This window comes from Ictalurus punctatus, chromosome 1, assembly GCF_001660625.3.
Source record: "Ictalurus punctatus breed USDA103 chromosome 1, Coco_2.0, whole genome shotgun sequence".
Classification (NCBI taxonomy): domain Eukaryota; kingdom Metazoa; phylum Chordata; class Actinopteri; order Siluriformes; family Ictaluridae; genus Ictalurus; species Ictalurus punctatus.
The window spans coordinates 2,246,554-2,273,615 of record NC_030416.2 but is presented as its reverse complement, the minus strand read 5'-3'; the positions used below and the strand labels follow the sequence as shown (position 1 = coordinate 2,273,615).

Here is a 27,062-nt window from a genome sequence, read left to right as displayed (position 1 = left end):
ACGTTAATGCTTTATTGTTAAAAATGTATTGAAACATTTAAGGATTTTTTTGTTGGCATCAAATTATGATCATATTATATTTAAAATTATTATTTATCACTATCGTTATTTCATATTATGCACATAAAATAATACAACAAAAAATAAAACGTATAATGAAATAAATACATATTTACTCCCACCCACCCTCCCCCCCAACAATAAAACATGAATGTACTTATTTGCTGATTTGTTTTTGTTTGTTTGTTTGTTTGTGGAAGGATTTGTTGATGGATTTGCCGTTTGAGTTGGTGCAGTACACACACTCGGCCTCTAGGTGTCAGTGCTGTGAGTCTGGTCCACTGATGTGACCCGCAGAAGAAGACGCTGTGTGTCTGCGCCCGGGAAAGCGGCAGTTTCATACAGTCTCTGGCTTAAACCCCGTTAGCATGCGGCTAACCTGTTAAACTACATAGCGTTGTAGTAGTAAACGTTATTTCTCAAAACGTTAACCAATTAACCGCCTGGTTTATTCATGTACTCTTTTAAATTTAAAACGCAATGCCTTCGTTTTCAAAGGTAAGTATTCATATCTTCTATTTAGCAGCATCTCTTGTGAATATTAAATATCCAGTTCATAACAAAACACTCCGTGTGGTGCTGCAACAGGAAAATAATCAGTGTCTTTATTACTTTCCCATAACAGCACGTCCTGATGTGTTTATTCCTCTTATATTACAGCATATTAACCTTTTTATTTATTTATTTATTTATTTATTTAAACTCATTAAAGAATGACAGTTACGCACTAAGGCGTAGGAACGAGATAATTAACTCGTGTCCATGACTTCAAAATGTAATAAAGTAATTAGGTTGTGTAAACGAGATAGTTAAGTCTTCTCCACTCAGGGAACAAGACGGTTTCTGTCATAGGGACGAGATAAGTCGTATGAGATAACCGAGTCAGGGCTTTGGAATGCATGAGGATGAGATAGTTAGTAGTAACGAGGCCGTTACCTTGTGCAAATGAGAGAATTAACGAGATAATTAATTTGTAGCCCTGCCTTTGTAATGTGAGGGAATGAGATAATGAAGTCATGGTCCCGGCATAGTAACGAAAAGGGGACAACATCATTCATTCGTGGGAATGAGATAATTAAGTTATGGCCCCTGCTTAGGAACATGCTAAAATGACACTATTAGATGGTATCCATGGCTTGGTAACGCTAGGGAATGAGACGATTTAGTCGTACGGATGAGATAACCTTTGAAAAAAAATTAGATTTGTGGCCGTGGCTTAGTAACGTGAGGGTTGTGATGATAAAGTCGTCGGCACGAGATAGTTGAGTTTCGATCACCGCTTAGGAACGTGGGAACGAGATAATTAAGTCGTGGCCATCGGTTATTAATGGGAGGAAACGAGATGATAAAATTGTTGGAACAAGATACCAGTAACGTGAGAAGGAGATAATTAAGAAAGGGGTAAATGAATTATCTCGTTCCCGAGACGTAATTATCTCGTGTTAAGTCATGGTCATGCAATATTTCTCTCTCTTTCTCTCGTTACTATAGAAACAACAATGTGTTAGAACAACACGTTCGTATTAACCTCTAAGAGCTGCCTCTATAGAAAATTAGCCAGCACCTTCTGACCAATCAGAATCGAGGATTCTACAGCTCTCTGGTATAAAGGTGTGTAAAGCTGTAAGCTCGTTAACAAACCCGTCTGTCCTCCAAAGCGCAAAAGGAACACGCGGGACATGAGGTGCGTGTCATTTCCGGAGGACGTCAGGGAAACGTTCAGCAGGAGGGGAACCTGCGAGACGCCGAAAGCCACGAAGTCGTCATGGGAGACGTGCGGGGACAGCTTCCTGGACACTCCTGTGGTGGAGGTGCGGGACGAGCAATCCACACACAGCTTTTCACACGCAGTATCTCTTCGTGAATCCGCCGAGAATGTTTTTGTTGTTTGTTTTTTCTTCCAGAAACACGACGCTACAAGACGGACGGTGCAGCAGCTGGCGCAGACGTCCACATCTGGTAAATACCCTCATGCTTTCACTCATATGTCAAAGAATTCTCTTGATTTGTTAAACTGCCGTGTGTGTGTAGTGAGGCCTGGCTCGGGAGGCGAGGATCCCGTCCACATCGCCTGGACGTCGAGCGAGGACGAGGACTCTGACGGCGAACCCCAGCTCCCTCTCGCCGTCACGAAGGCCGCTCGGAGACCCAGACCGACCGTCAGCAGCGCGTCCAGCAGATACGCCCGCTTCCTCAGCACAGGAGCAGGTGAAGACAAAATACATGCGTGTTTTTGCATCGTTTACGGATGAATTCTTTTTACCAAATGGAATTTGCGCCTGTTTTGCGGGTGTTCAGCGGTGAATTTATTTGTGATGTCACACTCCACAGTCGCGGCTAGTGGCTCATTTGAAAGTCAACACTCTGGGCTTTAAGAATTTGTGACTTGTTTTCCCAGCAGGGGGCTCACACTCCTCCCCTTTCCCATCGCCCTGCTCACGAACAGCCCAACACAGTCACGATACTCTACGCACAGAAACCCAACAGTGTCCTGACTATTCTTTATAACTTAATCATTTCAGGATGTAATTATTCCACTGTCACGTGCTTGTGTTGTTTATAGATACAGACGAGCTTCCCACCATCGATTCAGAAAGCGAGCACGAGGACATTTCTACGTCAAAGGAGCCAATTTCTCCGGTGAGTAAACGTATCGAGAAGCCGATAATCTGCTGTCTGTTAGGGCTGGGCTATGTGATGATTTAATATCAATGTCATGATAAATTCTGTTTTGGGATTTTTTTTTAAATGTTGCTTCACGGACAATTTACGCAACCTGATTGAAAGGTGCCGATTTTGATTTTAACGTTTTTGTACACTTTTAAGTCTTGAAACGTTTTCACACGTTTTATTTATTTATTTTTACAGTTTGTTCATACGTTGTGGTTTTTTATTTATAATTATAGTGCTGTGAATTTCCATGAAATAAATGTGAAACCTACCCAAAATGGTGTTAGTTTGCAAATGGGCCATTTACTCCGTGTTAAAAGCTACTGCGATGGCATGAAACAAAATACAAGTGCGTCTGATGCTGCAGAAGTGTCTAATTAAATCTCAGCTGGTTTCTACTTCAGTGGAATATTCCAGATAACACGAGCTGTCACGCCACATACAGCCAAAAGATTCACTTCTTGGAGCTGGGGCTCGGGCACCCGACCACTAAGGGGCGGTGTGGTCCCTTAAAAACATTATTTCATTCGTTCACGCGTTCATTCATTCATCCTCAGTTCGTTCAAGCGCTGGTCATGATGGCGGTGGAACCGCGTCCTATCCTGGGAACGATGATGCGGGAATGAACACCCTGAAATGAGACACCACTTCAAAACAGCACTGTTCTTTCGATACGTGATTGTTTACATTGTTTGAGATATTTTTAACGATTTATTTTTGTATATTTAATTATTCTTTAAATAATCGCGATTTATAAAAGCTAACGGATTATGAGCATGAAATAAAATTAAACAGTTCTATTTACAGCATTGTAATTTTTTATTATTATTATTATTATTATTATTATTATTATTATATTACACTACTTTAGTGTTGAGTAAGCGTTTTATCCTGGTCTGGGTCACAGCGGGTCTGGAGCTCATCTCGGGAACACACCCTGAATACGCTCGTTCATTACCCAAGGACCAATTTAGCATAGCGACTCCATTTACCAGCATGCTGGGAGGTCGGAGGTTAACCGGAGAACCCGGTGGAACCCCAGGTTTCCACTCCTGACGCTACAGTGGGCGCAGATCACCCAAGCTGGACCGGTAAAGGTCGGAAAAAATGTCCAGCTGGTCACTTTTATTTTATTATTTTTTATTTTTTTACCTCCTTACATTCTGAACATTAACTGAAGCTCTTGATGCATGATTTGATGAATTGCACTGCCACGTGATTGGCTGATTTGATGATTGCGGTAAAGTACAGCGAGTTATCACTTTGGTGCCCAGTTACGGTGCACACCTGTAGATAATCATGTGGTCATTAATATGGTGACGTTTTATGTAAGGAGATGTTCGCTTAACATTCATACCGTAGAAGGAGTCTCCAGTGTTTTCAGGAGAAGCTGAATGAAGGGGAAAGGACGTGGGACGTGAAGGACGCACTTTCGCTTTGTGCTGAGTTTATTTAGGTGAGATTTGGCCGTGTGAGCCAATAGAAAAGATGAATTGGTTGTTACGGCTTATTAATTGTCTATGTAGCCTCTGCATCTTTTCGAACTGCTGCTCATGCTGTGTCACAGGGAGTGCCGTCTTCTGCATACATGAGCACACGGATGCTCTCGATTGGCTAGTGCCGCTGTGATTGACAGGGGAGAGAGAGTATCCTTCCATCCCTGAAACTTTTTTGTTACTTCACTCGGGAGCCTGGAGCTGCTGATTATCATGTAGCGCCAAACAAGAATTCTTCTTCGCTGTTTTCGTACCGCTGCTTCATGGCTCTCTTGTCCATCAACCTGCGCTAGGGTATATGGTATTGATTAGGTGGAATTCCCAGAGGCAGGATTACTCAATTTGTGGTCAGTTTCGGTGGTAACAATTAAATATGAAGTTTGTTTGCCCGCATGAATCATTCGGTTTTGGCGCGTTCTCGGTGGCCACGTGCTCCTTTATGAAATCCGGCACTCGCTGGTGAGATGATTGACCTATAGGCGAGGTTATCTTCTTCATACAGCTGTTGATCCTTCCTGTTCCTGCACACGACGGAACGGCGTCTTCACCACGAGTTCAAATGAAACGATTCGAGCGAAGCGAGGTTTGATAGTGTTTAATATGTGTACACAGCTCCATTCAGCGTCAGTCAGTGCGGGGCCGAGCGCATTTTTGACTCCAAGCCAGGAACATGGTGTTCTGGAGCCGGGAGGGTGGGGGGTATATAGAGTTGGATCAGCCGAGGAGGACAAGAGAAAGGACTAGAAGAAACAGACCCAGGAGGGGGGGAATAAAGAGAAAGTGAGCATGTGCAGCATGATGTTTGTTGGCATGCTGCCCCGTGGGCTGGAGCTGACTCGTATTAAAAAAAAAAGAAAGAACACGTGGGCCGACGGGGCCGGCTGGAATGCTGATCGTGCCTCCACATGACACGGAGGCAGGTAGTGCTCCAGATTTTTCCACAACAAACCGGTTCCTTTACTGTCAGATGTGTTGTCTTTGGCCATGACACACACGTTATTGCGTCAAATACGTACACTTTTTTTTTTACTCTTATTAAAGATGTACACTTAGACATTTCCTGCATCTGTCTTGCTTACGACCTGACTCATAAGTCCTTTGATGATATGAAAGCCCAAATTATCGTGACCATGCTACTTGTGGAATGTGTTTCTAAATAATACTACTACTAATAATAATAACCTGGCAATATAGAACAACAATTTTTATCACTGTTGTTCAAGTACAATATGATCGATGCCTCCGCTCGGCCAAGAGTAAAGAAACTGTTAATAAAATAAAAGTCCGTTCATTAGAACACGCGGAGCATGTTTTCATGAGTCACGATGAATTACATTTCTCATTTGTAGACCAGGTGTTCGTAAAAAAAAAAAAAAAAAAGATTGACAGCTGGGAACCTTTCGGTTTCGTGTTTCATAACAAAGCTACTGAGAAGCGTGTGATGTTCATGAGTTTCCATTTTGCTAAGTATCTTGTTCCTACTCGTTGGCCATTTTGCACCAACCTCCAGTATGTGTTGTGACCTCTAGCTAGTGTTGCGTTGAAGTGTATCAGGCATGGCAGCATCACCGGGCAAGTTTAAACACTGTGTGCGCTTCTCGGCTTTTTCATCATGGTATGCTATGATATTAAAAGTCGTGTCTCTTTGACGTCAGGCGGCGGCTGAGATCTCGGACTACCCTTCGGATAGCGATGGAGATCCCGACACCAGCCGGCTGGACTCTCCTGCTCAGGAGCCAGCCGAGCAGCGACAGCGGTCCGTCAGCGAGTGGGTTCGATCTGCCCAAGCTCTGCTCCAGACGCCTCCGAAACAAACAGATAAGCCCTCGAAGACACCCGAGGACTCCGGGAAAAAGAAGCGCAAGTTTGTAAGGTGTGGACGGTGACGCACGGCGCGCCTTTGAGTTCTACCTCAAGCATGAGGTTTGAAGCATGAAATGTTCTTGGTGGTCGTTGGGGGTAAAATGCAGCCTGAGTGACCACTAGGTGAAACTACAAAACGCTACTTCTGTTGTACAGAACCCAGAGTTTGTTCGCGAACATACCTAAACAAGCGTGAAGACCAAAGGGCTATGATACCCAACAAGTGTACGTAGGAAAATTAGATAAGCAGTGAATGCAGTGAAGCATGGTGGTGGTAGCATCATCATGTTACCCAAGGGTTGTCCTCTTGGTTCTACTGCAAAATGTGGAAAGGGGGTGAATACTTACGCAAGGCACTGTATTTAAGCCTTGCTCGACTAACCAGGTATGATATAGGACAAATCACAACTAGCACCACTAACCCGATTTGCCCTGCTCATCTCCCAAAGAAATACTCCGAGCAAAATGTTCTCGACGTTTACGTTTCAGCTTGCTTACGTTTTTGCTTGGGACAGATACATATATATATATTAAAAAAAACGCACCAGCAAAGGATTTTTGTAGTTAATAGTGTTTTTGTGGAGTCTTTTATAGTCTTTATGAGTTACAGCTGTTGAAAGCTGCTTTTTTTATTATTATTATTCAGACCCAGTGATTCACCAAACCCAAAAAAAATAAAAAAAAATCCTTGTTCACACTTGTGGCTCTTTCATATCATGCAGGATCTGAAAAGCCTTCCTCGTGGACCGTGCACGGTCGCTGAGGCTTTCCTGTTTGCTATGAACCAAGGAATGAAATGTTCCCAATAAGACTCTTGAGTTTTATGAGTCGTTCTTGTTGTTGTGGGTTTCATTTATTTAATTAATTTCCTCACGGTTTGGTTTGGTTCGTTTTGGTAGACGCTTCTGTTCGACGCAGGTTTCAATCCCATCCGCGTCCTCTCCTGGGTAGTACAGGATCGTGGAACTGTTCCCCGTCGCAGTATGCGAGTGTATAAGAGTGAAACGGTATTCTTAAGCGCTCGCGTTACAGTCTGCATTACAAGCGGTCTCGCTGGCACGCGATGGTAAATCTGCGATTCTGCGTTGTGCTTCTTTATAGCCGGGGGCTCGCAGAGAGACTGAACAGGCTTCAGTGTCGACAAAGGTCAGCCATAAGCTTCTGGAGGCACCAGCCTGTGTCCGGCATTACCGCAGGAACAGGTACGGAAAACGCACACACACACTCCGTGTCGTGTACGTCAAGCGTCTCAACAACAACACGCACACGTTGACGTCTCTACTCATAAATACGTTTGACGAAGATGACGTCCCACGAGGTTTCCGGCTCGCAAAAAGTAAAAAGTAGGATTTTTATGGCTCACCCAACACACACACACACACACACACCCCTTTTTTGTTTTGTTTGATGGACTGCTTAGAACCCCGTAGCTTTGCGAAACCAGAAGCACTCCGGGTTTTCGATGCGACTCTCAGAGGCACTTCTGCCGAAGAGTAAACCCGGGCGCTAACCGATTTTAACCCGTGGTGGTTACAGGAAACTACAAACCCCAACTCTCTTTTTCTCTTTCATTTTTTGTTTTCCATGGTGTAACGATTTTTTTGTATGTGTGTGTGTGTGTTCTTACACCAACCCGTGTGAGATTGGAGTGGGCGTAAAAAAAAAAAAGAAAACAGGCGGAAAATGAAGAACGACGGTAGATAAGACGTCCTGTAGAGTTCAAAGGTAAACATGTAGCAGTAGTTATTGCGTGGGAGGATGGTTCAAACAACACCCACCCCCGACACACGTAAACACACTTCATTTCAGACTAAAAGATACGAGAAGACCTTTACTGCCATAACCTGTAACTTGAATTGAGGTGGGGGGGAGTGTGTAAACATCCTGATGACTTTTTATTTAAAAAAAAAAAAAAAAAAAAAGATTTATTCCATGTCATGCTGTAATAGGAAATCGATGGGCGACTGGGTGACGTGATGCAACACGGCGGCTTCATTCACTTTGTAACAGTGAAAACGAGTGAAAAGATAAATCTCCGTCTTTTCTGGATGATGTTGTTGTTGTTGTTGTTGTTGTTGTTTGTTATTGTGCCGTGCCAGAGGAGAGACCGGGCGTGTTAGTGCTCCACGTTCAGAGCGTGTGGGAGGTTTGCGGGACACGGGCCGCACTCTGCCAGAGACTCCCAGAGAGACAGACGTGCGTCGCTCTGTTCAGCAAGGAAACAGCCGCTCAGCTGGCGCCCGGCGCCGGCGACACCATCCACGTCCATCCACCGTGGTAAGATCCTCCACTTTAGATGTCAATTAATTAACACGAACCCATCCCCAATAAAAATTTTTTAAAATCTTTTCGCTTTCGGAAGGAGTCTCCAGCGTTAGCTCTTTGTAACAGTCAGAAGTAAAGCTGTCTGGATCATTTACGACAGCGCCGATACTATATCGTCGTATCGCCCGGCTCTAGCCGTAACTGTACGCGTTGCGTCACAGGAAAGTGAAAAAATGAACACCACTGTGAACACAAGCTTTCTAACCATGGTGTTCTAATTTAATACTAGCCCGTCACACTTTTCCCAGGTGAGCTGTGGTGATTTTAACAGATATGATGATATGTGGAGTCTGATAAGATTCCCTCTAACACCCCTCCCAACCCCCCTAGAAGCAGGGGAATACAAACTCAGTCCAAACTGGATCGAGTGGCTTTTTTTCTTTCTCTCCTCTGTCTCTCCCACACACTGCTCCCACGTCATCGTTCTGCTCTAGGGAACGGCCTGCATTCCTCTTCCTGGCAGCGCTTCGCTCATTTCCAGCAAGCCAAAGGGAAAAACCACAGCTGGATCCTTTTTCTCCAATTTCCTTCCCCTCGCTCTCTTGCTCTCGCTTTCGTTCGTTCTTTCGTCCTCGTGTCGAGGAGGAGGAGGACGAGCGGACCGCGATGGCTCTTGCTGAACGCGGGGAGAAAAATTACAAACACGTGCCGGACACGGCGTCGTAACGGACCAGGGGAAAACCCGACGCTTTCGCCGTCACCTTTTGACCTCAGAGCTTTAGCAGATATTTGGAACCACTAAAATGTCCCGCTTTGCGTAGGAGCGTCGCGTTTTTAACGATCCGGGTCAGCACTCGGGGAAAAACGAAAGCCATCCAAAATACGGCAGTGTTCTGAAATAAATAAAAACGACAGACAAGCTTGTTGACGTATGAATTCTGAACCATTGACGGCTGCGTAGGCGTTTCAAACCCGTCGACGCTAACGAACACCTTGGAAGCTCCGCCCCCTTCCTCCCAGCTCTCTGAAAATGGTCAACATTGGCAATTTTTTAGACTAAAAATGGAGGGCCGAAACGTCCCCGAATTTTCTTGAATAGTAAGAACGAATGTGTTCTTGTACACCTTTCCACAAGCGCCTGGTGATTACCCTGTATATATACACGTACGCTTCACTTTCTACCTTGGACAAATTATTTGCACCCCCCAAAGACCCCCATCCCCGTAGGCCCTTTTTCATTTTTATTTATTTATTTATTTGTTTATTTTGCACCATTTTCAAAAACCAAAAATGACCCTTTTTGACTTCCCTGGGGGAAGAGGGCGGGGCTTCCAGAGAGCTGTATCGATTGGCTCACCTGCTTTTTTTCATTACGGACAAAAAGAAGGTTTTCGAGTACGTTCCAGCGCACTCTGATGCTCTACGACGCAGAGCTCTTGTGCAAAATGCGAAGAATTTGGCACGTCCGACACGATCATGTAAATAACCCCCCCCCCCCCCCCCCCCCCCAAATCATCTCCCCTCACCCGTACAACCCCCTCGCAATTCCTTCAGCGGCGATACGACGACGTGACTTGCTCGAACGCGCCCCACGGTTCACCTCTGCTCTTCAGGACCGCCAGGTCTGCTAACCTGGAGTACGATGTGTATGGACTTGAACGCAGAGTAATTAGTCTCATCGTTCAAACAGGACGTTGTGTTAGGAAAAACCCATCACTGTCTCAGTGCCAGTGCTGTTCTAGCACACTTTGTGCGATGTAAGTGACTAAAGTACACCACTCCTTAACTAACACACACACACTCACACACTCTCCAAGTGGGCGGAAATGTGTGCCGCCTCCGTGCAGGTAACTGAGCACACGGACCACACCTTCACCTGTAGACCCGAGCGCCGTCCGCTCTCATTTCCAATAAAATGAGCAGAAGGATTTTTGTTCTTCAGTCAATGATTCACTCAGTGGTGTGTGTGTGTGTGTGTGTGTGTGTGTGTATATATATATATATATATATATATATATATATATATATATATATATATATATATATATATATATATATATATAATGTATATTTTCCTGCAAAACTTTTCCAGCGTACATTCAGTACAGATTTATTTGAGAGTGTTATTCATGATCCGAATATTGATTACACGTATTCGCCATATTATTTAAACGCACGCACTGATATGGATGTTTTTTTGTTTGTTTGTTTGTTTTTATTCCCACAAACAGAACCAATATTTGTTACACCTGGCATTCGATTCACATTGCAGAGGTTTTCGATTAAACTCTTGTCCGTCAGTCAAATTAAGGACTTAATAATAAATACCATAACTTTGATATATATTTCTCTCCATATATTTTATCTCGCTGTAATATTTCCGGACTATTTCACACAAGCGTTCCTATTCTCCTGCTGTGTGTATTGTAGAATTATGACTAATCGTCCCCAATGTCTGGGTTCGGCTAATGATCTGATAAGAGAACGGACTTTGCGCTATCTCGAACCGCACACGGGTGTGTGTGTGTGTGTTTGCGCCGAGCAAGCGAGCGGCTCCACCTCTCCTGTGTAAACTTGCCCTGGCCTGGCTGCAATCCAGCTTCCCTGTTCAGCCGCAAAAATCGCAACCGTTCAGCTCTGTCCCAGGACCTGCTAGAGCCATGACGTACGAGTGCGATTATCTCGCCTGGTGCGTCACACCGGGAGGACCGAGCAGGCTTCGGCTTGTACAGGCAGGAAACCGGCGGTATCTCGAGGTCGTGCACAAAATTGTTTAGGTGTCGACGGACGAAAATGTCAGTCAAGGAATATACGTTTTGTGTATGCTTGCTCGCCCGATTATAAGTACACGCCCACCACACACACACACACACACATTCTAGAGCATAAGTTTCTCATAAGACCTTGTGTTATTTCACTGGAGTGGAAAAAGGCATCTCGATCAGTTAGCGAGTCTTTATCTCTGTGGTGTCTGCTCTTTCCTACGCACAGCTGAGATCAGGCTAGATCTAGGGACGGTACAAAATGATATTTTGAGCCTCTCGATTTCGAGCACGACACACGGCGTGCGTCACAAAATATATTGCCATAAATATTCTGCACCGTACATGTTGCGTTAAGTACTCCTTCACGGTCATCTGTAAAATAAATTGCTTTGACATGTTCGATATGGCATTATTTATGCGTGTTGATATAAAAGTGCGTTGTGAAATAATCGATCGCCGCCCTAAATTTAAGGATGGGTACGTGCTATGGTCTGTAGTAGTCTAGGTGGTGTGAACGGCACACACACACACACATACATACAGACGGACAGTGAAGCGAGAGAACAAGATGTCCGGTCACAAGCATGCGGTTCACTCATATGCATCAAAAGGTTCACAAGCGTAATAAATAAACGTGTATCTTGCTGCTAATGCTTGCTATTCCTGCAACTGTCTTTCTTACTACTTTGCGGCTATAGGCAAAGCCTGACCGTTGACGGCGAGCGCCATCCCATCATTCTCAACACGCATTTCAGCCAGAAAGTTTCAGGAGCGACGAAGCAGGACACCGGTGCGACCTGCTCGAAGGTTCTGTGCCTGACCGAGAAGACCAAACCATATCCTTTAACCAGGTGCTTCTGGAAAAGGGAAGAGAATTTTCAGTCTTCTCAGGCGTCCATCCCTGATATACAGGTGTGTGACTTGTCTGTCATAAACTACGTGAGCATGTCTAACAGGCTTGTCCTTTCACTTTTGTTGAAATTTTAATGGAGTTCATTGACGGCTTTATTATATTAATGGTGAAGGGTTGTTGGTCCCCCAACCCCCCCCCTCCCCCCCCCCCCCCATGTCATTTCAATTCAACAGTCTTTTAGGATGATTCTTTATTGATGTAAATGCCCAGTTCTGTTTCAGCCTGCTGGTGGGAAACACCTGGATACCTCCTTGTCTGTGTCACTTAGTGACATTTTTGTGATTCGGTACTGCCATGATGCGTTTTCTTTTTCTTTTTTTCCTGTGGAAAGGAGAGTGCATGTTTGGGAATCACAAATCCATGTGGAAACCAAAATCTGCTCCTTGTACCAGCACTCACAAGGGCCTGCCTTGCACAAACTTTTTCGGGAAGGGGAGCTATGACTTCAGACCCCTGGTGGGCATCTGAGTGCCCTACTTCACCCTAAGAGGCAGCCTCAGCACCCCTCCCAACACCACAGGGGCTGATAATAGAATGTTTTCCATCCCAAATATCGCTCATTTGGAGGTGACCGTATCAGATTTGTGGGTACTGGAGACAGTAATGCAGTTCCGCTGCCAGCCCCCAGTTTTTTGGGGACCTTGTTGATATAAGACCTCAATAAGTAAAGTTGTATACTCGATAGAAAAGGTAGACCCTACGGTTCAAAACAAGGGAATCTACTCAGCTGACTTACTTGCCCCGAAGTAGGACAGGGGTTATTGACCAGTGCTAGGTTTGAGAGTCTAGGGTTCCTAAACACCCTCTCTTTTTGCCTTCTAGGGGTTACATGTGTAGTTCAAGCAATGCAACCACAGGACTGGTTCACGGCTGTGCATCTGCTCATTTCATTCCAAAGACAAACACTCTACTCAAAAAAATCCTGCCCTTCAGCATTCCCTAGCACCATAGATGTCACGATGTATGCGAGCAGCCGTGTCTCACCTGATATCCGGATACTACCATATATGGAAAGCAGGCCTTCCATTGCGGTGCTCGGTCTAACAGTGAAGTTAGAAAAGAGGTTCTCTGAAGCGTGCCACAGCATTCACTGGCGTGAGAACGTACACGAGTGTATAACAGACGTTACCATGCTTGCCATCTGTTGAGTTCTCTATGACTGATCGAACTGTGGACTTATCAGAAGTGGGTGGACCCCAAATCCTACAGGTGGAAATGCGTCCCTGTCTCGGTGAAAGTAGCCCCGTTCCTAACCAAAGGAATCTGGTTTGAAGCGGTCCCCCGTCTGAGAGAAATAAACACCACCGATACCTACATTACAGCCTCTATCTAAGCCGGAGTCTAACGTCTTCACTTTGATCTTTAGACAGGCTTCCAATACCAGAAACATCCAGTGAGGTGTGGTTCTGTAGGCAGAAATGCCTTGTCGATGAGAGAGATCAAAGGAGAATGGCTAGACTGGTTGAAGCGGACAGGAACCATCCTTTACTCCAAAAGCATCTCAGAATGCACAACACGCCCAACCTCGAGGCGGATGGTCTATAATAGATGAAGACAACATTGGGTTCCACTCCTGTCACTACAATAGGCAAAGGGTCACTGAAACTGTACTTTTGAAGATTGTAAAAAAAAAAAAAAAAAAAAAGACCAAGTACCTTGATGGTGCCTTTGGTGGTTAGAAGGGATGCACACAATAAAACACTACATGTACATATGTGGTTGTGTATGAACCCCCGTAAATCCAGAGTCAACATGGGCTCCTAAGGAGGTTCCAGGTAAACAAGGTTGTATGACTGCGGTATTTATTGCAAAGTCACTGCATGACTTTGTTGGACCATCTCGGCATCTATATGGAGGTGTCCAAGTGTTTCTCTTTATTGGTTCCATGGGTGTTATAGAACCACAGTTAATTCAGAACTAGACTTTTCTGGAGACTTAATCCTGGACGAGCAAATCAGTGCTGATATCAATTCATTTCCATAAACCTTACCCGACTTTGAACAGTTCATTTATAACGTGTATACACAGACCCGCAGGGATGCAGGAACTGCGTTTGAATCGCTCCTGGAGGCTCTGGAGGCTTGTGGGCCATCAGGGTCTGTGTGTGGTCCTGTGGAGGCGGTGGTCCAGAGGATCTACTTCTCCTCTGTCGCGCAGTTCCCTCACACAAGCTTACTCCGACACCGGACGCTCAGCAAGCATAACTCTGGAACGGCGCCGCAACGACGTGTCGGCAGGTACGGTACTTCACTGTAAGTCACTGGCCTACGTCATGTAAATAGTTTCTAACTGGACCCTCCACGATTCCTGGTTAGCTTTAGGTAATGATGTATCGTGGGTAGGATATGTCTTATTCTGTCCATGAAGTTCCAGCGCCCATAATAAGTACCGTCAATACTGATACCATTTCTGTTACCGTCAGTAATACTGCTGGATATCTTATGAGGTGTTCGTTTACTTTTTGCTTAAAAATCTGCTTCATTGTAATCTGTCCATCCTTTATCTTTCACCGGATTAACTGCTTTCAGGTACGCCTGGTTTCATCCGTTGTAGATTTCTATATACGCCTGCAGCCGAATACCATCCAAGCGCTTTCTAAAAATGTCTCTTTAATCCATGATTGCATTTTTAAAAAAATGATCTGATATTGTGATGTATGTGAATACAAAGTGAGATCACACACGTCGGTGTACGTTCTTATTTCTTCTGATGGGCCCCCGCTTGGGACACGGACTACGTTTACATGGACGGCAGTAATCTAATTACTGACCTTATTCTGAATAAGACGATATTGTGATTAAGGTGTTTACATGAGTCGCTTTTAGAATACTCCTTTCACGTTCCTGCGTACGTGTTATAGAACATAGACGGATTAACGGCTCATTACGTCGCCACGCCGTCCGACGTCCCCTTCAGAATTTCACGTATCAACGTACAGTTGGTCTTCCTTATGGAACCGTATACTTCCTTATGGAACCGTATACAGTTCTGGGTGTTTTTATTTTAAACTTTACGAACGCTTCAAGTGCGGTTAATTACTTGTCATACTGTGCATGCAAATAGGCGACTGCTTGAAGCCGTGGGCCGCGTCCCAAACTATACGTCTATATAGTAGCTCAGATACATGTATTTCTCCTACTATATAGCAGGTAAGTACGCGGTTTCGTACGCAGCCGTGCTCTCTTGTTTGCCGTCAAATGGCTGAGCGCCGCCGTGTGTGTACGCGTCCTGTACACAAAATGCGGTGAAAACTCTCACACGACGTTAATCGTGTGATTACGGTGTGTACGCGTCTGTAACGCACGTCGATAATGCGGCTAAAACAGGAATACTCCACACGTCTTAATTCCATTTGTGTTTACTTCGAGTATGATTAAGGTCATCAATAATCGCTAACCCAGTAACCCTAACCCTAGTTTCTTAATCAGAGTATCGTCTTAATCGGGTTGATATCGGATTACAGTTGTCCGTGTGAATGTTCTGACTGTGTAGGTCATTCAAACCAATATGAGCTAAATTTCAAACTCTTTCCAATCATTTTGTCACCGCGGGAAGTGTTTAAAAAGCTGGTGCGGATTTAAACACCGGTAGAACGGAAGCGTGTTGCAATCCTGAGATGTGCAAAAAAATCCTGAGCATTGTTAGAATGACATTACATGCATATCAATATGAGCCTTGTTGTACCGGTCTTGAGATTTTACCAGCTCGCAGATGGTCTAGAACATTTGCTTGACGTTATGATGTCATCAATCATGGCAAAGTGTCCTGTTGAATCCCACCCTATATCTGGTGTGTGTGTGTGTGGATTGAGTGTGTACTTGTTGGCGAATTGGGGGGGAAAAAAAAAAAATCTTGAATGGCTTACTCAGTTCTGTCCATTTTGATCACGTGTAACGTTCTTGGCTTTCGTGTTCGATTTCTCAATCCCGTCATGCCATACACTTACCAACCTCAGTGATTCAACAACGTTATGATCTAGTTGGCTGCTTTTCCAGAGGAAAAACAGCAGGTTGTGTACAAGGGCCGCTCTCGTCTTAAAAATAGTGCCCTTGTAATTGGAAAATGAAGTAACGTTGCGATATTGCCAAGGTGAAAGAATGCAGTCTTGGTGATATCAAAGGTAAGTGACGAGTCAGCGGAGACGCCAAGGCTCCAGGCATCGTCGGATGATCTGACAGCGTCAACGTCAACGTCAAGGCACAAGTGTAAATGCTTAGAGAGCAAGGATATTATACTTTATGCGCCAACGTGTACAGTTTGGTCATGGCGTGTACAATTTCAGACCCGCTGCAACGGCGATACAGGACTTCTGAAGCTTACGCGTTTTTACTTTTACAGACCAAACACAAAGATAATTCACCCTGCAGAAAAGCCAGTTCATTGAAATGGGGTGGGGCAGGCGCAGTGTCTGCATCTCGCTTTCGACTTTATCTCGGAGAATTAATAAGCCTGGGTTTCGTGAGCCAATAGCAAACAGTTGGGCAGGACTTTGGGCAGAAAAATGAAATAAAAAAAGGGAGAAGCAGCTGCTCCTGATTAGCGCAAGAGAGTCTTCGGGAGTCGGGCGAGTTGTAATCGCAAAAACGTCAAGACGGGAAAAAAAATTGGCTGTGCGCTCTGGATCGGAGGGATGGCATAGACTTTCTACAGCGTCAGTTAGAGAGAGATATTAACCAATTGTGGGTGCCTATGAGGGCATAAATTCAGAAGAAGGCGACTGTCACGTTCTTCCGAGTGTTTTACCTTACCCCGTGACACAGTACCGGGGGGGGCGGGGGCTGGCAGGAACTGGCAGGTGACCAAATTGTTAATCAATAAGTACTGATCAGTAATTACTCATTAATAAGTAACATCTCTCTCTCTCTCTCTCTCTGTCTCTCTCTCTCTCCCCAGCTAACAGTGGCACCACATTTGTTTACGGGTCAAAGTTTGAAAGCACGAGCCTCTCTATCCAGCGTTCTGTTGCCGTGCTGAGGAACAGCAGTGGGTCGAGATTGTTGACGGGACAGGCTGGGGATGCACGTGCTGATGTAATTGGAAGAAGAACAAGAAAAAAAACGAGCAGGTGGCTAGACGTACCAATCGAAAGAACGAACCCTAGAAAGAGGAAAAGTCGGAGTGAGTCATTTGACCGCTTCCAGTAACTCGATCCCGGTCAGATGCTCTAGCAGGTTGTAAACACATGACTTCGGTGCATCAAAATTGTGGTGTGTGTATATCTAATGATAGAACACCATATGGAACAGCGAGCGAGCCTGGACATGACCTCTCGATGGTCGTAATGATGTTTACGTTCAAGCAGGGACGAGAACACAGAGATAAACATTGCTCGTCGGCTGAGCCGTGCACTGGCACCGGACCAGGCAGCCCCGACACCTGTCAGAACCAGAACTCCGGTCTTTTGTCACTTCCTCTTTGTTTCGCTCAGTCCGCTTCGCACATACCCGACATCGTAAGATAAATAAAGTGTGTTTCGCGGATTTGGACTGTGCCGAGGTAGCGTTTGTTTTCTAGGATAGTGTAGCGTTTCACCAACGTCCCAAGTTTCCGTTGCTTCCTGGAAATTTCCTGCTTTTCCGCGGACTGTTTTCAGCTCTCTCGGGCTGTATTGTGGTCTCTTCGTCAAACAAAGTAAACAAAGAGGAGGGCTCCTTTTGAGACGTTTTTGTGTTTATTGGAATAATATAGATTAAAAGTGAGTTTAGCGTATTTCCCTAAGAACCAGGATGTTTAATTGTTTCAAGCTTTAGCAAGATCGCCTTGCAATTTTAGACAGTTTTCAACCTCTCACTTTTTCTTTTTTTTTTTACACGCTTCACTGGAGCTCGCTTCCTGAGAATAATCAGGATTTGTTTTCACTCCAAGACAATATTTGGTTCCAGTAAAAGGTCTGTGGAGCATAAACAAGCTGAAGAAGCTCTTGGTTCGAAGAGAGGAGAGGAGGGGATGTTTTCAAGATGAAGTTAGAACAAAATGTGCTTGAGGTGTCTGATTACAAGCCTGTTTATCACAAGCCGCGTCCTCATTGGTGGATTCCGTGGCGGAAGGAATCCCACCTACTTTGTTCCAGGCCAATCCGGGTGCGTTGGAGCATTCTTATGGGGAGGGCTATTCTCAGTGGGGTTGTGTGTTAGCAAGTGTGTGCGCACGTGTGTGTGTGTGTGTGTGTGTGTGTGTGTGTGTTGAACAAGCTCAGTGGTGTGCAGTTTCAGGAAGTGCCCCCACGTTGCTGTGAATTCCTGCGATTACTCACAATAGAAAATTCCTCAAGGTGGCCAGTGGCAGCGGGCCGGCGGAGTCGCTGACTGCTTCATCCACCAGAGTTAGTAGGAGAGACAAAGGAGTTGTTTATGTCAACCTGGTCTGAGCATGTGGTCCTCCTCTGCCACCTTCTAAGCTCTCGAGTTACACACACACACAAACACACAAGCCTAAACAAGCCTCACTGTTCACAACATCTCCAACCGTTTGACCCCATCTGCCTCTTCAACTACTGTCAGTCAGCACCGATTCTGAATCACGCCTCTGCGTTGCAGAACACCTCCGTTATGTCAGAGGTGACAATATCGTTACGAAAATGATCGTAACAGCATGGCTGTACGTCTCCTCTCTGTGCTGTTTAGTCGTGACTCAGCGTGTCACGATTCTGTTTCCGGTCCAGAAAGGAAACCTATATCAACATGTATCAAATATTATAATCGGGGCACTTTCATATCACACGCACAGTTACAACACCCTCCCTCAGCAAAACATTTTCATGAACTCATTTTAGCCAAATACGATTTCACTAAATGTGTTTTCACCCTCGTGAACAGTGTGCTCTAACGTGAAGCAGCGTTTCTTCTTTTTTTCTTCTTACCGTTTTCTATTTATATAACACGTCACTTGTTAGCTCTTTTGCATGTAAGCTTGTGCCAGTGTCAACACTTTTAATATTAACCAGCATGAAAAGGATGATGTTTGCTTAGGAGTGGTCCGTTACTGAGTCATGTGCGTAGAGCATGGGATTTTATTTTCCAGTAAATACGGAGAATAAAAACGGACTTGGTTGGGATTATGTTTCTCGACTCCGCGTGAGATTGACCCGTATCGTCAGCCATGGCACGAAGCGCTGCGTTTGGCAGCATCCCAACACCCCGAGAGTGAACACGGTGGTGGTGGTGGTGGTAGCATCGTGATGTGTGGTCGGTGTTGACGGCGAAATGGATGAAGCCGCATTCAGGGCGATCCCAGACGAACGTCCGTTCCAGTCTGCAAGCCTCAGACGTACACGTTAGCGTCGTCTTTACTCTGTGCTTTTCCTCTTCCCAGGTGTTGTTTGCTGGTGCAGGACGTTTACGGTATGTTCGGCGAGGTGGAGATGCAGTACGCGTCTTCAGAAGACGAGCTAAAAGACCTCACGGAGCAGCTGCAGGGAAAGGTGTGTCTGCTGCAGGGACTGAAGGTGATCCAGCGCCTCACTCGTGAGAGGTGACCGCCACCCAGCCATATGGGATATTTGATGTCAAATTTTGATTTAATAAAAAAATAAAAATTAAAAAAAACCATCAGCGTATACACCGTATGACCAAAAGTACGAGGACGGCTGAACGTCACGCCCGTATATGGTTCTTCCCCTCGAACTGTTTCCACAAAGTTCGAAGCACACAATTGTATAGAATGTCTTTTGTACGCTGTCGCTTTACAGTTTCCCGTCAGTGGAATGACGAGGCCCAAACCTGTTCCAGCATGACAGTCCTCACCCAACGTCAGTGCCTGATCTCACTAATGCTCTTGGGGCTGAACGAACACACGTTCTCACAGCCACGCTCCGAAAATCTAGATGAGCGGAGGTTCTGTTATAACGGCGAAACGGGGAATAAATCCGGAACGGGCATGTTCAACAAGCTCAGGTGTCCACAAACTTTTGACCAGATGGTGTAATGAGGGGTATTTATGTTTATTCTGAACCGGTGTGTCTACTGACGAGCTTAGCGGCAGCGAACGACCACTGTCGCTTCCTGCGGATCAGATGCTAGCATAAAAAAAATCTGTAAGGTTCTAGCGCAAGGTTTTGTCCGGAACGTGGACGGTATGGACACTATCTGTGAAACATGGTGGCGGGAGCATGCCCTGTGTCTTTTAGTGGAACTGGCTCACCAGATTTAAAATGCTCAGCCCCATTCCAGTAGTCCCCTTTGTCCCCGTGTTAATCTCAGCTCTGTGAGAGCCGCGTCAGGCTGGACTGGAAGAAGCAGTCGAGCAGGTCAAGTATGAGCTAGCTTTGTATTAAGAGGCTGTGGAACTGGTTCTGAACAATACGTCCATGCTCTGCTGAAACACACACACACACACACACACACGCCTCACAGCAGTCTCAGGGCCTCCAAGACCCCCAGCTGCACGCAGTAAACCGCTGTCGTGTACTAGAGGAACTTTCATTTCTACTGCGTAATTCCTGTTTTTCATTGGAGCTCTCGTGTTCGCCCATACTTCACAGAGTATCTCACAAAGTCATCCAAGACCCGTACTCGTGTTCTGCGTCTACTAGTCGCACGTGTGACACGTGTGAAACACCCCCCTTTTATTTCTTTCACGTCAACGAGGCGAAGGAAACGATCTACAGTAACGCACAGGATTTCTCGTATCCCGTTTAACGAGAAGAACATCTCGAGTAGGTTCGTGTCTGTTCGAGAGCGAAAGAGTAATGACGCCAGCCTCTGCTTGCAGGTTTAACGGATCCCACGCTCGCCGCTTGTTTTCGTCAGCGCGCGTTGGCTGACTGTCAAATTAAACGAGGCTGAATAAAACACAACAACAACACCACACTGACGAGACACGCTGGATTTGTCTCCTCCACCTTTCTAAGGTAGATTCCGAGGTGAACCTGGAGCTTTATAAAGCGTGGAGGGGTTTATAAAAAAAATCCATTCAAGTCCAGTTTCAGAATCAGCACAGCTTAACTTTAAACGTGTTTAAAGATATAAACACGCTGCCAGTCCGTACTCACACTGTTCATTATTTGCATGAATCTTCTCTAAAGGGTTTGCAATAACTACTCAAAGTGATCTCCCTGCCCCCCTCTCTCCCTCCCTCTCTCTCCAGATGTGCTCAGCTCTTCAGTTTGATTGACAGTCTGTGGCCTCCTGCGGTTCCTCTGCGAGTTCCTGGAGAAGGTTCATGCTGTCAGACTGTAGGTGTATCCTGATACCAACGTCCGATGTTTATGCATCTACGGACGTCTCGATCCTGATTGGTCAGAACGTTCTGGAAAACGTCTCGTCGTCGACGTCGTGGAGTTTTGTGTTGAGACGTTTAGGGGGGTCTCCAGTGTCGGAGGCGGTGTGTTTTTCAGCCTCGCAGTCGCAGAGTAACTTAGAGGGCGTGGCATTGTAGAGAAACCGTCAACGACGGGGTGGTGTGACGTAGCCAGACGTCGGAGCAGAGCTACTTTTCTGACCAATCAGAATCGAAGACTCGTTTACTGCGTCAGCAGATTTCGATTTCGCTTCATGCGCCGTTTTCTGTTTGTCTGATCGATCCATTGTGATGTTCCGTGTAGGTTAAAGTAGCAGCACCGAGTTTCTGTTACAGACTGACGGGACAGCGGGACCGCGTGTTCCCTAAAGGCGAGTCGCCGCTGTACCGTCCTCCTTTAATTCAGACCCTCCGAGAGATCCTGCAGGTTCCTGACGCATCACTTCACGTTCATCCTTGACTCGTTTGTTTATTAGCTTTATTAATACGTATTTAACTCTCCTTTTTTCTGCTTCTTTTTTTTTCTCCTCCAGGACGAGCCCACGAGTCGGCGGTGCAGCTTCAAGGCTACTTTGGTTTATAAGCGAGAACAGGTCAGTTGAACACCTGAACTGGCTCTGCTATCCATTCTGTATTTATTATTTCATTTAGGTTTTTTTTTTTTTTAATTACCACGTGTCCTTGTCCACCTGAACGGAGAAAAGTAGGCCTCAGTAAGGCAAAAAAAACAGTACCTTTTTTACATCCCTTTGGGCGTAACTAGTGTGTCGTCATCACAAAAAAAAGGGAGATATAGACTTTGAATTCTCCGTTCATGCTCCGGCCCTCGTCCTGTCGACGGCTCGTTATCCGAGTGTGCGCACCTGTTCTGTGTCTAAGTTTAGATTCGTTCGTCTCTTTATACGGCGACGTTTCTATATTTTCGGAAACTTTTTTTTCCTTGTACTTCCTGGTCTTAAGCGTTGCCTGTTCACCACATATTTGTTTACGTATTATATATTATGCCTGACCGTTGCTACGGACGCTGAATAAATGATTGAATCCGGGGACTAAAAGAAAAAGGGAAAAAAAACAGCGATATGTCAAACCTTAGGCAGGAAAGAAGTCCAGAGCTACACACGGTAAATCCCTTATAGCTTTATCTGTTACGTGTCTCTTGAATATCGAATGCAGGATAAAGAAGGGAAGGACCTCGTGCTGTTCGTGACGGACTCCAGCCTCCAGCAGGACGAGCAGAACTCGGGAAGCGTCAGCAGAACCGTACCTGTGCACGCGAGCTCCATGTCCCTGCGACGTCACGCCGCCGCTGCACCGTCGCCCCATTTCGGGTCAAGGCTAATTTTCAGAGACGCCGTAATGGAGCAAGGTGAGCTGCGTATCGACACGCACGTTTCCCAACACGTTGTTTTATTCCCCTGCAGTCGCTCCTGCGATTTCCGTCGTCCGTTTATCTGTAACGACTCGCTCGTTGGTCAGACTTTATAACGTGAACCGTCTCTAGGTAAGATCATCGTCTCGGGGCAGACTGTGTTTCGACTGGACTCGGAACCATCCCAGAGTCTGAATATTTCTTCGCCCCGGTCTGTTCTGCTGGACCAGCTGAGCCCCGAGAGCCCGTCCTGCTCTCTTTGCACTGTTACAGGTTCGTACGTCCTCAAATCTCATACACTGCCCCTTTCAGCAGGTTTCAGCAACGTGCTTCGTCACGTCCTCCTCCAGGATCGGTCCGACGAGTCCGCGTCAGCGTTGCGTTTTCTTACCTGTCTCTCGTCACTCACATTCGGCGTCGCCGGAAATAAAGCAGGGATTTGTTTTGTTTTTCTTCCTGTTTTGTTAGCCAAGATGCAAGGCTGACTCGCACACTCTGCTTGCACTGAGGGGTTTTTGGTTTGTTGGTGGGGGTGCTTTGTGAGTAATACTGAAAGTGTGAAGAATTTTCTGTTGTAAGAAGACATCTGCAAGACCTGGAAGATGACGATTTTTCCATAACAGCACATCCTGGAGTGCTTTATTCTTCTTAGATCAGCAACTTGCAGACAAACAGCATACTTTTATTTTTATCCATTTATAGTTAGATTTAACACTGTTGATCACACTCACTTCCTGTTATCCATTATGTTATTCTCTCTCTCTCTCTCTCTCTCTCGAAGTTTAAGAAACCTGAAGACTTTTTTCCTGACCCGTTAACAAGCGCTGACACTGGAGACTCCTTCTGTAAACTTTATTTTGTAAAAAAATATATATATATATTTCCTAACCTGTAATGGATGACCTAGTGGAAAAGGATGAGAAGAAGGTGAAGTGTAGCTATCATAGTATCTGTAAAAGTACTGTAGATCTTTTGGGTTTGATTGATGTTATAGGATGTTGTGAAGGAAACACGTTCATGCAGTTGTCCATTCGGCCAATCACGTGGCAGCAGCACAAAATAATGCTTACATTTAAAAAAACAAACAAAAAAAAACAACCCATCCGGTTCTGAGGATGAGGGAGAATGGCCAGACTGGTTTGATCTGACAGGAAGTCGACGGTACCTCAAATAACCACTCGTTACAACCGCGGTGCGCAGAAAAGCATCTCAGGACGCCCATCCAGCCTCGAGGCGGACGTTTTTGGTGATGTGATTTCGTGTGTTTTCTCTCGAATACGCCTCGTGCAGGAGTGGTGACGGACGTAGACGAGAATTCTGCGTTTTCGTGGCCAGCCTGCGGTCAGTGTGGAGGCGACGGCTTAGAGGCTTCAGAAGATAAACCGTAAGTTACGATCGTATCGTATACACCGTATCGTATATCATCTGTCACACGCTGTACGTATGACATTACAGCCACGAAGCATGGATGTACCACAGTGCTGTCGAGGTCTCCACTCGGATTGGTCAGACGGTGTCGATTCCGAGTGCGAAACTGCAACAGTTTGTGGTTTTTGTCTTGGCAGAGATGTGTTTTCCTGCGTGGTGTGTGGAGTCGTGGACAAACCGAGCAGAAAGATGCAGCTGGAAGTGTTTCTCAGCTGTCCTTCATCACGTCCCTGGACTGTCAAAGTTAAGGTGAGATTAATGTAGAGGTCCATCAACAACTGTTTACTAGCAGTGAAATCATTTCATTTCAGGTTTTTATTCAGTCTCTCGCTCTCGCTCTCTTCCACTGTCACTCTCTGTCTCTCTCTCGCTTTTCCGCTGTCACTCTCTCTTTCTGTCTCTCCTGCTATTCTGCTGTCACTCTCTCTCCCTTTCTCTCTTTCTGTCTCTCTCTCTTCCATTGTCACTCTGTCTCTCGCTCTCTCTCTCTCTTCTGCTGTCACCCTCTCTCTCTGTCTCTCTCTCGCACGCTTGCTCTCTGTCTGTCTCTCTCTCGCTCTCTCTATGTGTCTCTCTCTACTTCAAAAGAGGAAGGAAATCTCATCGGTCTTTGCAGGGTGTAAAAATTTTTCAGCACTTGATAATCATCACGCATTTTTTAGTTGCTAGATGTTTGAGATTGTGTTCATCTGCATCTTGTGAAACTGACATGAAAGTCTCTCTCTCTGTGTGTGTGTGTGTGTGTGTGTGTGTGTGTGTGTGTGTGTTTTATATCAGCTACAGCAAAACTCCATCATGTCCCTCCTAAACGCGACGGGACATGCCGAGGTGAGATTCCTGTCAAGCGAGCATGTTGATAAGCTACTCTCGGTGGCCACTTTAATAGGAACACCTGAACATTCGCGCGACTAATACGATCAGCTGACCTGATCATGTGTCAGCAGTACATAAAATCACACCGGTCAAGACATTCCCGACATTCAGTTAACTGGAACCAGTCCGGCCGTTCTCCTCTGAGCACATGTATAGGGTGTTCCTATTAAAGTGGCATGTGTTAACGGTATGTTTACTGGTTACTATATAAACAATAACATGTTCAAGAGAGTCACGAACTCAACAGCGCGGCGGTGTAAATACTGTTAAAGTTCACATGCTTGTGGCGTTTGATTGACAGGGCTACGAGGTGGAGGCGGTGCTCGGGAAGAACGTCGGCCCCCTGAGCGCCTTCATCCACGTGGTCACCCGCTCTCCGTCCCTCTGGATGGGTTTGGAGGAGATCACTCTTTGACCCGGGATTACTGATACATCTCTGTGTCTTACCTCACTGGTCTGTGTCTAAACACCAAAGCCAATATCTTTTTTTTATTTATTTATTTATTTATTTTTTTACAGTCTAATAAATCTGAATGCAAATCGAGCCGAGTGTTTTTACAGCCCGTGCTGTCACATGACATGGGCTGAAGGACAAGCTCGTCATGGTATTTAAACGTCTCCTGTGAGAACAGTGGGTTTATAGGATTTTTTTTTTTTTAAAGCTGTTTCAAATGTAAAATGTTGATGTCAAAAATAACCACTGGATGCCAAAATTAGACCAGGCTTATTTACATATTTAAATACGATTGACCCCCATGACCATGACCGCGCCCACCCTCCCTCCCTCCCTCCCTCCCTCCCTCCATTCACACCAAGAGGCTCTGATGCTGATATTTAAACATTTCATTTTTATTTCTATCAATATTCCAGTTTTTGCTTTACAGACTTTTTTTTTTATATAAAAATGTTCAAAAGTTTGAATACAAAGTTTGGAATTATAAAACATGTACCGTAATATATGAGTTTCTTTCTGTAATAATTTAGAATACAAAAAAAAAAAAAAAAAAACTATTAAAAATATTCACGAAAATATTTTCAGTTCAGATGACGTGATGCACGTGTAGCTACTGTCCGAGTATTCGAGGCGTGCATGTGAGGTATTCAAAAAACAAACAATAATAATAACAATGCGCGTGATGGCGGTGATCACCGGTTGTCGGTGGTCTCGCGGTGTTTGAAGATGTGTCTGAGGCTCGTGAGCTCGCGCGTGAGCTGCTCCACGGTCTTGTGCAGGCGCTCGTTCTCGGCGCTCACTTCAATCAGCATCTGTTGCATTTCCAGATTGCGCTGCTTCGCCTTGTCCCTGCTTTTGCGCACGGCGATGTTATTCCGCTCTCGGCGCTGCCGGTATTCCGGACTCAACCTGTCCACTGATTTCTTGCTCTTGTCGCTCTTGAGCGTCCTGCGCAGAGGGCTCGAGGACGACGAGGCCGACGAGGGCTCGGGCGTGCTCGGGGGCGTCGGCTGGCCCGTGTGGATGCTCACCGACGTCTGCGCGCACGTCTCGATCTGCGACGGGAGGGACGACGGCGCGTCGCTGTCGCTCCAGTCGGCTTCCTGCTTGATCGCGAAGCCCGAGTCCCTGGACGCTCCGAACGCGGAGAGCTGGTGGTAGAAGTCCGATTTCTCCTGCTTGACCGCGCTGTTGAAGAGGTCGGCGAACAGCTCGTCGTTGCACAGCTCGAAGCTGGGCGCAGACGACATGGAGTCGATGTAGGCGCTGAAGTCGATCGCGCTCTCGTCGTCGTACATGGCTGGCGCGTTGCTCAGCTCCACCACGCTGCTGCTGCTGCTCGTTGTAGTCGTAGTGGTGGTCGTGATCATGCTCGTGCTGTCCTCGGGACGTTTTCCGTCCCGTGTCAGTTTACTATCGTAGAAGTTCGTAGGCTCCATCTGCCAGCTCATGTAGCATGGTGGAGACACGCACTCAGAGTCCAAGCTGCACGGCTCGCACATGAACGCAGCTCTGCGTCTTCTGCTTCTTCTTCTTCTTCACGCAACGATTCAGGAACTTTACTACAGACCTCCTGCTAGGAACCAGGAACTCGTGCGCTGATGGATGGATGGATGGATGGATGGACAAACCGCACACACTCCACGAGATTCTCATGCGTCTAAAAGCA

At 45.8% G+C, this 27,062-nt stretch overlaps 2 protein-coding genes across 3 annotated transcripts; one reads left to right on the top strand and one right to left on the bottom strand.

The window, feature by feature from the left end:
- Positions 1-195: 195 nt before the first annotated feature.
- Positions 196-25,483, top strand: spidr (scaffold protein involved in DNA repair). Of its 2 annotated transcripts, XM_017465153.3 has the most exons (20): positions 198-558; positions 1,719-1,871; positions 1,965-2,019; positions 2,092-2,268; positions 2,624-2,700; positions 5,882-6,099; positions 7,191-7,291; positions 8,189-8,366; positions 11,818-12,031; positions 14,061-14,269; positions 19,344-19,502; positions 21,117-21,204; positions 21,574-21,696; positions 21,803-21,862; positions 22,443-22,635; positions 22,771-22,911; positions 23,929-24,022; positions 24,204-24,315; positions 24,844-24,894; positions 25,241-25,483. In XM_017465153.3, exons 1-20 carry the CDS (start codon positions 541-543, stop codon positions 25,352-25,354), a joined length of 2,535 nt encoding a protein of 844 aa, XP_017320642.1. In that variant the 5' UTR covers positions 198-540; the 3' UTR covers positions 25,355-25,483. The 2 variants fall into 2 exon arrangements, with proteins under 2 accessions (XP_047015935.1, XP_017320642.1); XM_047159979.2 differs by lacking the exon at positions 22,771-22,911 and having other exon boundaries at positions 196-558.
- A 284-nt stretch (positions 25,484-25,767) lies between these two features.
- cebpd (CCAAT enhancer binding protein delta) lies at positions 25,768-27,043 on the bottom strand. Its single transcript, XM_017465263.3, has one exon. The coding sequence runs from the start codon at positions 26,893-26,895 to the stop codon at positions 26,086-26,088; it is 810 nt and encodes a 269-aa protein (XP_017320752.1). The 5' UTR covers positions 26,896-27,043; the 3' UTR covers positions 25,768-26,085.
- Positions 27,044-27,062: the final 19 nt, after the last annotated feature.